Source organism: Dermacentor albipictus, chromosome 2, assembly GCF_038994185.2.
Source record: "Dermacentor albipictus isolate Rhodes 1998 colony chromosome 2, USDA_Dalb.pri_finalv2, whole genome shotgun sequence".
NCBI classification, from domain to species: domain Eukaryota; kingdom Metazoa; phylum Arthropoda; class Arachnida; order Ixodida; family Ixodidae; genus Dermacentor; species Dermacentor albipictus.
Window position 1 is genome coordinate 200,212,977 of NC_091822.1, and position 12,419 is coordinate 200,225,395.

The 12,419-nt window shown below is 50.1% G+C and overlaps 1 protein-coding gene across 1 annotated transcript in view; it reads right to left on the bottom strand.

Moving 5' to 3' along the window:
- The window catches only part of LOC135904548 (uncharacterized), a 302,521-nt gene that overhangs the window by 171,595 nt on the left and 118,507 nt on the right, over positions 1-12,419 (bottom strand). Inside the window, exons 5-7 of the mRNA XM_070534610.1 lie at positions 11,868-11,974; positions 10,489-10,646; positions 2,111-2,209 (exon numbers count right to left, since the gene is read on the bottom strand). Of these exons, the coding sequence (XP_070390711.1) occupies positions 2,111-2,209; positions 10,489-10,646; positions 11,868-11,974 (364 nt within the window). The remainder of the gene's footprint in view (positions 1-2,110; positions 2,210-10,488; positions 10,647-11,867; positions 11,975-12,419) is intronic.

The following is a 12,419-nucleotide window of genomic DNA, read 5'->3' on the forward strand; positions in this document are numbered from 1 at the left end:
GCTGAAAGTAATCTGTCGCTAAATTTTGAATAAAGATTTTCAATAGTCGCTCTTGAGCACCGTTCAACAAGAACTTCTCTTGCATCAATCACAGATATATACGGGCCCGAAGGCGCTTGAAAGTATCGATGGACCTAAGCGATGTCAGTCGTCACATCTGCAATTATAGGCTTCAACCAGCCGTTGATGTAGTGACGATTCTTATAGGATGGCCTTTATGCAGATGTTTCAGCCAACGTACCAGGGGTTTTAAGGGCCTTCATGTTAGGCTTTAAGGAGCCATGGCATTTTTCCTATGGCCACATGCGTGTCCCAGTAGCCGAGAACATACGGCGCCTGTGACGCATGCGGTCTAGTTGCAAGACATATGCCTTACCAACAAGGCGAAATCTCAACGTTCACGACACCCGAACACAGGCCATTGCCTTGAATTGGAAAAAAAGAAGTAGAGGGGCAAGACGTGATTCTATCCGCTAACAATTTTCGAAATCATTACAGGTGATGGAAACTTGGGCGTCATCATAACAATGCGGAAGTGAAAAGAAGAGTTGACATCCATGTGAAAGTGTTGAAAGATGCTACAAAACAAGCTACAGATGTCCATCAGGAAATATGCTTTGCTGTTGAAGCAAAATTTGTCCTAGCTAGGTGGGAGTCAATTCAGCATCACTGCCATTCTGCGAAGCCCTTACGGGCGTCTGCATTTTCGTGCTCTTTTCAGGTAGTTGTCAACTCTTCCTTTCGTGCTTCCTTCACTTTGCGGTCATCCGCAAGATTCATTTTCTAATAACATTGGTAATCTCCTGAAAGTATTTAAGAAGGCGACCAGTCATTGTTTAGATGGTACGTTAATCCTTGTGATAAGTTATGCTCTTATGAAACAAAAAGGAAGTGTTTTGCACGAGCGCTGGGATTCGTTAGGAACATCAAACTGTTCTGGAGGTTCTTGGGAGTAGGGATAAAATGTCGAAACGTGAAAGATGTCTACTTAAAACCTAGTGATGCACTCATGAACCTCAACTTTCCTTGCAGGAATTCATTGGCACATCAACGACAACCCTGTAATTGATGAATAGAGTTAGCCATCTGAATAACATGCGATCCCTAGGAACTATTCTTCCATTTCGTGACTGATGATACGTACTTTCTGAGTTGAATTCAGTTCACTTTGAATTGCAAATTGAGGAAGGCCTGAACTAAAAAGAAAAATTAATTTACTTGACATCGGTTCGGGTACCTTCACGAAACATACATTAGAAGGAACCAAAAATACATCTACTAACAATGTAAACATTACGTGAACACTAATACTTAAAAAATCATGTGAAGATACATTCCACTATCGAATTGCAGACATGAACTATCCTTCCACATATTCTTTTGTAGAGAAAAAAAAAGGAAACCGGCAACATAGACAATCACTGGAGCATAACGTTAGTGAAACGCACATAAGTATTCAGCCAAGCGCCTAACAATATGATATCATGAACACTTGACAAACAGAGCGTAATGTGTTTTACTGACAGTGGTTATATAATTTCTTCTTTAAAGAAATATAGAAGCACACGTATTTATTTCAGAAATACACGCACGATTAAGAAATGTCGAAGTACAGGATCAATATTCTTGCTGCTATATACAAAGGAACGCCAGAGGAAAAAACAGTTTTCGACTAATAAAGTATTCTTTAAAAATTCTATTTTCTTTAATTTCGCGGTAACTGGCTCGCTGCTAGAAAAGAAAATGGAGGCCAGATATTTTTTTTAAAATTTCATGCCTAAACCCCGGCGCTTTTACGTCACTGTGACGTAAGGGATTTGAAAGTATTTTCTCGTATTAGGGCAGTTCTTGCGCAGTGAGAAAGTTGTCCCAACTCGCTAAGTCCGGCCTTTGGCTCGCTTGTAATATAATTTTGCCCACATTTACCGACGAGTAATAAACTAGGATCGACGAACAGATACCGCCAAAATCGATGACGTCCCTACGAGATGGGACATTGACTCGACGCCATCTGATGTTGATGTAAAGAAGGACACCTCGCGTGTTCCCTGTCCCATAGCATACCGCTGTTAGGCCCATCAGCAAATGCCCTTGGGCACCGTGTGCTTACTTCCTGAGTGTGATAGGCTGGATAGTGAGCCAGCTTTTCCAGTTTGGCATAATCCACGCAGTTGGTGTCGTACGGGAACTCAAGCCTCTTGAGCATCCTCTGAAAGAGAAAACCAATGATTGGTAAGCACAGCTGGCTCCTTCCAACGCACTGCAGGTTGTTTATTCTCGCATCATTGCGTCTCACAACGAAATCGTACCATCGGTGTGCAGTTACTAAACAAAAAATTGTATATTCCTGTGAAAACTTATTACGAATATTGCTCGGACCGCTTGATTAGAACATCAAAGAAAGAAAATTTAATCATTACTGCAAAGCAAGCAAAAATCAGAAATACGGAATGTTTACTCATGTTTTCAGGGTAGCGCGAAACAAGATGTGAGCGGCGCGCACTCTCGTAACTTAGTCGTCACGCATTTTACGCCGACCTGTCAGGCAGTGAGCACCACCGCCGCAATCCCGTAGATCACGAGACGCCCCGCATGGTACTTTGCTCCCCGCGAGAGACCCTTGAGTAAACACGAGGAAAGACTCATCGCACCGATGCCCTGCCATAGTTCCTGGGACTGTAAGAAGAGACCCACGAGTAGACACGGGGGTTCGAGCGAGGCGAGAGAGAAGAGCCGGAGGTCAGCCGAGCCAGAGAGACGGCACGGGGAGACGCACGAGAGACGCGGCCGAGGAAGGCACCAACACGCTTCACGCCGACGCTCTGCAGATAATAAACAGTTTGCATTTGAGAAAGAATCCAGCCCTTTTCATTTTGCTGTCATGGCGCAGCCGACAGGATCTGCAGTCGCGTCTTTCCCGAACGAAGAACGAGCGGCCACCACGGAGCCCAGCAGAACGCCATCGGTGAGCTCGGAGTCGACATTCATCTATTCACCGATGAAATCAACTGTCCGCGAAGTTCTGAGCGCCCTGAAAAAGCAACAGCTGACTGACGAGCTGAGAATCCGTGGACTTCCGTGTAGCGGCCGCAAGGACGATCTCGTGACCCGTCTCCAAGACGACAACACTCGCCTCCAGAACGAAGCTGACGGCGACGACCACGAAAAGGCGGACTCAAAGGCGCCGGCTACGATCGAGAGTCTGCGTGCAGAGGTTGACCAACTGCGACGGCTTCTAACCCAGCAACGAGGGTCACACGCTACGAGTGACACAACGGCGGCACCGAAGCCAACGCAGGCGCAAGCTGGGGACGAAACGGGCTCCCAACGTTTCGACGGGATCCAAGCCCCCGCTATGGCAGCGAACCAACGGCCTGCAGAAGTCAACCGTGGCGCACCTCCACAGCCTTCGCCGGAGAACACCACCGCCACAGCTCCAGAAGGTACGCCAAGCATGACTGACATCGTGGCCATGTTCGCACGCGCGCAGCTGCAGATGACGGAAGCGTTGTCGAGAATGTCCGCGCCAGCTCCGCCCGTGCTGATTCAGTCTACGAACGATACCGCGTCCGCCATCCCCGAGTACGACGGTGATGTACAACGAAATGTCCAAACGTGGATTACGCAGGTGGAACGCATTGCTACACTGGCCCACTGGTCCCCATCACTGACGCTCGCGACGGCAGCAACCCGGCTGCAAGGTGCCGCAAAGGACTGGCACAGTTCTTACGGTATGGCTTGTGAAACGTGGGACCTTTGGAAGGAAGCACTTGCCTCTCGTTTCGACCGGAAGCTGACAATGCAGGAGTTTTTGGACCTGCAAGCTTCACGAATACTGCGCAATTCGGAGACCCTAGTAGAGTACATGTACTCTAAAAATGCTCTACTGGACAAATCTCCGTACCCGCTTGCGAATGAAGAGAGAATTTCGCTGATACTCAGCGGGATCGAAGACGACACCTGGGCGAATCCTCTCGCTGCACAGCCCTGCAGCAGCGTCATTGATTTGATAGACCGCGCAGCGCTGCTCGACACCAGGCGGCGTAAAGCAATAACGGCGCAAACAGCGCAGTTCCGACCATCTCAAGCTGTACAACAGAGCCGACGATACCAAACGAGGAGCAGCTATGAGAACAGAGCGGCAGCTGACGACGGACGCCCCGGGCCGAGCGCTCAGTCAATGCGGAGCGAACACCGAGAACCAGTTCGAGCTGCACGAGCACGAGCATGCTTTAACTGTGGCTACATGGGACATTTGTCGAGGGAGTGCACCAGACCCAAGACGGAGGCCACAATTCACGCAGAACGACGCCGAGAAGCCAGATATGACGCAGGCAACGCCGGCACAACCTCCAGGCAAGCCAACTGCTTCCTGCAATCGACGGGCGGCACCCTACCCATCGTGAAGGGCTTCGTTGAGGGCCGACCAGTCAGAGTCTGCATAGACAGCGGCTCCAACGTCTCCGTCCTCGGCGAGAGCTCCGTGGGTCCTGAGGTTCATCCCCGACCTTGGACGTCTCCCGTAACGATAGAAGTGCTCGACCGGAGCATCAGACCGGCGAGAGTGGCGACTCTGAACGTGACCATCGGAACATCGACCGTGCGACTCGAGGAGGTGGTGATCGCGCCGTTGCCAGGTGCCATGGATCTGATTCTTGGTTCGGACTGGCGCCGCGCTGCGAATGTTGACGTCACGTTCCAACCCACTAACGACGTCACCCTCGTCCCCGTTCAGCCATCGGTGAGCGAGCCGTCGGGTCACGCACCAAGCGCACACAGTGCGCATCGCGTCGGAGAGACCCTAATAACAGCCTTTAGCAATCGCAAGGTCCTAGACGAACTACCGGCGAGCGATATCGGCTTCGTACAGCTGAACACGAAGGACCCCGGTCCTGACGAAGATTACACCAATCAGGTTGAACAGGCAGTATCCAATATGTCCCGCGACGCAAACGCCGACGAACGAGATGAGCTGCGCTCAGTTCTTCATCGTGGTCACCATGAAACGTTCACCACGAGGAGGGACGCGCCGGGGCTCTGCGCCCACGATGAGCACAGCATCGAACTCAGGGACGATATTCCCGTCGCCTCAAAGACATACAGATCCTATCCCGCTGACCCTCAGTTTCAAGAGAGCGACCCCGAATGCCAAAAGTTACGGGCTGAAGCAGGAACTGTTAACCCCATCTACGAAGTGGAAGGCGACATCGTGGTGAGAAGATCGATCGAGGGCGGAGGAGCTTGCAAAACGGTGGTGGTTCCTGCGGCGCTCCGAAGCAGCGTAATGGCAGTCTTTCATGACAACAACGGACACCTTGGAAGCGAGAAGACGAAAGCCTTGGTCCAGCGAAAGTATTGGTGGCTATCTAAAGTAAAGGACATCCGCCGCTACATCGAGTCATGTCACACGTGCCAGATGATTACCTCACGAACGACTCGAGCTGAAGAGTGCCTCAGCCCCAGAAAAGTTCTAAACGAGCCCAATGTTGTCATCTCTCTCGATCACATGGATCCCCTGGATGGAGGCGAAGGTTATATCCTCGTATGGCATCGACCACGCTACAAGGTACATGGACGCAGCAGCAGTGCCAAGCACATCTTCCAAGTACTACCTGGAATTTCTTACGAACCGGTGGATCCCACGATTCGGCGTTCCAAACATCATCCCCGGAAGATCAAACGAAAAAACTGTAAACGTCGAACAGCTGAGGAAGTACTAAGAACGCGCCTTGGACACCGAGGAATTGACATCGACGGACACGTGCGCCTGAGGACAGTCGCAAATTTTGGGTAGGCCGTGTGAGCGGCGCGCACTCTCGTAACTTAGTCGTCACGCATTTTACGCCGACCTGTCAGGCAGTGAGCACCACCGCCGCAATCCCGTAGATCACGAGACGCCCCGCATGGTACTTTGCTCCCCGCGAGAGACCCTTGAGTAAACACGAGGAAAGACTCATCGCACCGATGCCCTGCCATAGTTCCTGGGACTGTAAGAAGAGACCCACGAGTAGACACGGGGGTTCGAGCGAGGCGAGAGAGAAGAGCCGGAGGTCAGCCGAGCCAGAGAGACGGCACGGGGAGACGCACGAGAGACGCGGCCGAGGAAGGCACCAACACGCTTCACGCCGACGCTCTGCAGATAATAAACAGTTTGCATTTGAGAAAGAATCCAGCCTTTTTCATTTTGCTGTCAAAGACGAGAGGAAGATACACATCGCAGACAAAGTGCTGACGCAAAATGAAGGTGCTTGTTCCGTAGTGCTTTCACATTGCACGAAAAAAGGTGATGTCAAAGTACGGAATGACTTATTTTTTTCGACAGAAAACGTACAAGCTGGACTATGCGTGTGCGAACGTCGACAGACGCCTAGAAAGGCAATGCATACTAAGGGCCTTGCGCAATGAGACACACCGCCAACAATGTGCAATGCGCATGTGCCGAAAGTGCACCAGGTGCATCTCAGTTGCGGACGTACCGGCTAGAGCGGAGATACGTGAACAAAGCGCCTTACTGAGCACTCTATAACTCAGAACTGCAGCCCACGAGGACGTGAAAACGTACTGTCGGAGCTGCACGTGCTGCCCACAGTTTGACCAAGTACAAGTGTTGTATCACGCCAGCCATCGGTTTCCCTTCTCAGAGGGTGAAGTTGCGCTTTTGGGTCATCCTTATGGAGCGAGCGTTTTCGCTACTCGTCTATTGCAGTGAACGTTGTTTTTGCCCATAATTGTTTGGTTACCCAGCTCTTTTCTCTTTTATGTTTCTGTTTTCCCATTCATATTTTGTGTGTGTGTGTGTGTGTGTTTGTGTGTGTTTGTGTGAGGGAGAGAGAGAGAGAGAGTAGTGCCGTTAGCGCGGTATTTATGTCAAGCTAGCTAGCTTCTACAAGTTTCCGTCAGTTGACAAAAATGGTAGGGGATCCTAATCTGACTTATGTATCTCTTAATGGCACTCGCCCATCGACGTTGGTGCTCGTTAGGTTAAGCGAGCTAACGTCTTTCCCCTTGGCGCGATATGTGGGCGAGGAGCGAGGGAGGGCGAGCAGGAAGCGCAGTGCGCGCCACCTGGCGGGGCGTAACCCCCTAGGAAGCGGCGCACGAAGCTAAAACCCCTTAAACTTTGCAAAGTAGCGACACTCTCCTACTCCTCCTTCACTCCTCGTTTCTCCTCTCTTTCACGCTCCCTCCTCGGCCGTGACGCCGCCGACACTGCTCGAGCGTAGCAACGGCGCCAACATGCGCTCCTCGCCACTCCGTAGATATGACGCTTCTCGAGCAAAAATGGCGCTGATGCACGGGGCGAGGGCCCACGTGTTACTATTAGGCCAATAGGGACGCGGCGTCGGCCTCGGCCAGAGCGCGCGAGGAGGAGTAGGCATTCTTCAAAGCGTGCCGCTACTTTACGAAGTTTAAGGGGCTTTACACGAAGCTAGGGTGCCTCGATGCGCGCACTCCCCTCCGAGAGGGCGCGTGCATCGAGGCACCCTTGGCACCCTACACGAAGCGCACCTTGCGCGCGCTCTCCGGCGCTGACGTCAGAGCATGTAAGGAGCACGCGCGCGCAGCTGTTGCGAGCAAGCGAGCGAGCAGGTGCGCGCCGGGAGAGGAGAAGTGAGAGAAGAGGTAGTGACATCACATCCGTTCTGCTAGGCAGAGGCTCAGTCTATGCCAGGCAATTATTTCCCATTAGTTAGCCGGTTAAATATCGTGCTACCGCGTGTTTTACGTCATTATTGACGTTATTACTTCCTCTTTCTACTTCTGTGTTTCCAGGAATCTGGTCAAAGTGGTGCTCACGTAGTGGGTCTCTAAAATCTACGATTGTGTGCGGTAGTCAGTGATTTCTAATTATTTGTAGTTATTCCAGACACTTCAGTAACGTGCAACTAAACTGATGCTCTGATATATCTATATTGAAACCCATTAATTTTGTACTGTATTATCTTTTTCCCTATACTTTCTGAACAAACCAACTAGGCCTACATCCGACGCTGTCACGATCTGTGGCGTCACGCTGAGCCGGTGCGGCAACGCCGAGGCAGCGTCGCCTCTCGCGTCCTTTTCGAGCACCCGGAAGGAGGGGCTTTACGTCTTGCTATTTTGGAGCGGGTATAGTTTACTAGTACTGATGAACTTATTTTTTCTGCTTAGTGTCCCTTCATTGTCTTTCTTTATCTTCATCTCCCACCGCTCTTTCGCAGCGTGAAATTTCGTTCTTAAAACCCCCACACTGGACCTTTACTTAAGGTTACTCGTCCCCGGGGGGGGGGGGGGGGGGGGGGGCATCACCTCTAAAAAACAGTCAAACTTAAATGAAAATGACAGAAAGATTTTATTAGGCTTGACTGCAGCCTGTTTGAATCAACGAGATAAATATAAATATATTCGTTCGCCGACATGCACAAATTGTTCTGATTATCCAATTTGACAGATATGTTAAAAACATACGCAATTATTTTCTTCTTTATAGCGCTACACACTGCAAAAGCACTGCCTGCTGATTCAGACAAGCTAGCCCATGTGCGCGTGCTCGTCGCCTTCCCGCATTGGTGCTGATGGAATCTCGTCGTGGCTGGGCGGGTTTCTTTAACCGCGGAGAACTCGACGACGGCCATGCACACGCTGGCGCTGAGCGGTTTCAGTAATTCCGACAAAGGCTGCAAGCTGACCCTGCATTTCCACTTCCTTTGACATGTTACCGTTTTCCCTCCCTAGTCAAGTTCGTATAAAACGCCTCAAATGCTTCGTTTCATTGTCCATTTTTTTTTTCGCACACCCGGGGCCACTCACTCGTGTACTGATTGCAGTAATGCTTTGACAATCGGTGGCCTTGCATCACTGCAGTAAATGCGCTCGCGCCACGCGGTCTCGTCGCGCCGCCGATAAAAAAGCAGCCGCGTTTTCTGTGCACCGACTGGAATGCGAGCCAGCGGCCATTCGCCCCATTCTTGCAAGGATCTCTGTGCTATCTTTATTTTCTTCGTTAATCGGTGTCAGGAGGAACCGGCGTATCGATAGCAAGAAATTGGGTCGGGCTCTTATATTGCTCTGAAGCCGCAAGCAGCTTTGAGGTGCGGTGGCGCCATCATTTGAGCTAGGGACGAAGCTATGATGAAAGTGCGATTCGTTGTGCTGGAGTCGCCGCTTCTCTTTAACGGATATGGTGGTGTATACGTCTTTTGATCCGGTGTTTGATTTAGACACAAGATAGCCTTTTTACAATAACCTCTTCGGTCAGGCGATTTTTAGCCGCTTACGTCATTTAAGTAGCTTCAGGTGTGGGCTTCAAGTAAAGGACTCACGCAGAAACTCCTCAGGGATCTAAGTGTGCGTAAGCACTGCGACAAGTGCTCATCTCCACGCAACCCGGTATCATTACCAATGTTATGAAACTTGATCCGGCAAGTACAAACGACAGCGCTGCGGCGATACGAACTGGTGCGGACGGCGGCGCCCAGTGAGCTGATGACGCTCCGTTCATTTTCAGTCGTTATCGCTCTTTAGCGACTTATTCATCCGCCCGGAACCATTACTAGCTACGGTGGAACGTACTCCGGCGGCGGCTGCATCTGGCCAGCATAGCACGGCCGCGCAGATCGATCGTATCTAGTATGCGATCTGCGATGCGGACAGAGAGTGCGGACTGCTGATAGCTCTGCGCGCTGTGTTTTCGCTGCTTCGCGTTGGAGAGAGACGCGCGGGCAGGTATCTTGAAACCGATCTGTGAGAGGAGCAGGGCGCAGCGTGTGCTGAGCGCTGTGTTCTGCCGCTGCGTTTAATGTGAAGCGACAAGCAGCACGGAGGTAAAGTCGCTCGCTGCTGCGGGCTCTATCTTGAAAGCGATCGTCTTACGTGACGGGCAGACGGAGGGATGGACGGTTTGCTCGTTTTGTAAGCATAGAAATGCTTACGCATATCGAAGCTGAAGGTGTTTTGTATCGCTTAAACAGACCGCGCATATATGCTGCATGTGACAACAGCGTAGGGTTCGACATTGGCCTCTCACAGCTCGATCCAGAGGAACATCTGTGGCATTACTCAATGTTGCTGCGATAAAGTAGCTTGATAGCGCGCGCGCGAGTGCGTGCGTGTGCGTGCGTGTGCCTGTGCGTGCGTGCGTGCGGGCGCGCGTGTGTGACGTTACCAAATTCTACAGTTTCAATTAAGAAGTATTTCTCAAGACAGCTATTTTCGCCTATCCAAATGCTCAGCACTTCGGCCGCTGTCCATCAATTTACATCTCGCACGTCTCCGTCACCCAATGAACGGCTTTCACCTACTTGGGGCATTTCTCTGTCAACTTCCTTACCAGATTCTAATACAACCGTGGCATGGTACTCAGAAAAAAAGTTCGCATAGGAGCAGTTTCGTTTGGCTGTTGTGGCTGTTCAGCTTAGGAGAGAACGAGAGAACGTCCGCTCCAGCGACCGCAGAGCTCCCCCACCATACCTGACAGCGCTTGTTTCAAGCACCGCCAGGGGGCATCACCTGTTGCAGGCTGTACTCGTAGCTGCCCGATGGCCTGAGCAGCAGTGTGTGCTGGGTGGCAGCGCTTATGCTGTCGATGTGGTGGAAGGTCATGTCCATTTCGTAGTGGGACAGCCGTGGAGATCGGTCGGGATACCAGAGCACGATCATGCTCATCTCTGCATAATAGCAGCAAAAAGCGGGGCGCACGTTTTATCAAATTGCACTTCACCCAGTGGCGTAGCTAGGTCGTCTGGCACCCGGGGCCCATAGGTCTTCTGTCACACCCCCCCCCCCCCCCGGGTGTAGCCGGCGGAAAGAGGGGTGTCTTCAGACGTATATGACACCCCCCCCCCCTCCACAGGCCCTTTGCACCCGGGGCCCACGGCCCCCCAGCCCCCCCTATTGCTACGCCACTGACTTCACCCATGGACTACTATAGAAGTAGGTCCAAATTATTTGCGTAACGCATACATTGTATATAACGGTGACTTACCTAGTCACATTTACCTCACCTCCATTAGGCAGAACATTTGATGCAAGAAAACAGACCGACCCAAAGGAGGGAATGTTACGATAGTGATGACAATTTAAGGCGCAGCACAAACAAATCCGAACTTGCAGTTAGAACACTTGCAAAGTACAAATTCATTGCAACACCCTCCCCCCCACCCCTTTCGTATATCGGAGAAACCAAGTCATCACTTCCAATATTTAGTAACTACGTTTGATCATAAAAATGCCAACGGCACTATCTAAGAAGTTTAGTTGGATAGTGAATCCCACTGGTGAAAAAGTGAGGGTGTGTCGCCCTTGCAAAAGCTGTCGTTAAATACTTCTGATGCACGGATAGTAAATAAACTTGATTTTTTTTTTGTATACAGGATGTTCAGTCTAAATAAGATGCACCAAGTTAAGAGAAGAAGGCAACAAAAGCGAAGCTCGCTACGCAGATACGACCAATAAACAAAACTTCCAGTCATCGCCTCGCGGCGGGAAGTGGCGAATAGAAGCAAGAACTCCGTATAAACTAGAAGAGTATCTATCAAAGAACATATGATTGTGCGCGGCGATGCATTCTTTCTGCGATGAGAAATAGTTTTCACAGTACACATTACTGATCCGCCTTTCACAGATACTGCATTGCTTGGGGTTCTTTTGTTCATTATTTTGTTTCTTCTCATCCTTCTTTTTTAAATAGCAAGCACATAGCTATGTACTGAATATTTCGGCTCGAACACCTAATGTCGTACTAGTTTGCCGAATAGAGTAACTTACCACTCGCATTACTCTTATTTACTCATCAGCGGTTCAACAAAAGCGGTGTAGATAAGAAAGAGACACTATGCAAAGGAAAGAGATCATTGGTGGAGAGAGAGCAGCATAGGTAAATGACCCACCGTACGTGAGCGGGTCTTCCTTAAAGTTGACCAGGCTGTTGCTGCCCCTCCAGTCGAAGGTGAAGCACATGTAGTACGGAAGCCTTGCGAACGACTGCACCAGATGCCTGCCGAGGAACCGCGTGCGGATGACGTCAAGTCATTCCTTTCTGGTTTCTCTCTTTTTTTTTTTTGTCTCTCGATATGATCAAATTAAGGTTTCCGATTCACTTTTATAATGCCAGAAGCCAATCGGTGTTTCCATATTGTGCGATTTGTCTCCAGAATTGTATACGTACAATGTGCAATCTCGAACTTTTACTCCTAACTACACGGCGTTCATACGCGGTCTGCAATAAAGTGTAGATGGTGCCACTTCAATTTGGATATCCATAGACTTTGGTTCTTTAATTTACTTCGTGTCATAGTTTTTCGCATAATCCAATATCTGAAAGTAAATATTTGTTTTTCGGTTGATTTGAATAGAGGCCACGGAGTTATTTTCTTTTTCACGAATGAGATCAGAAAAAAATACTAGATGCAGGTGTTAAGACATGTCTAAGTACTATAGGA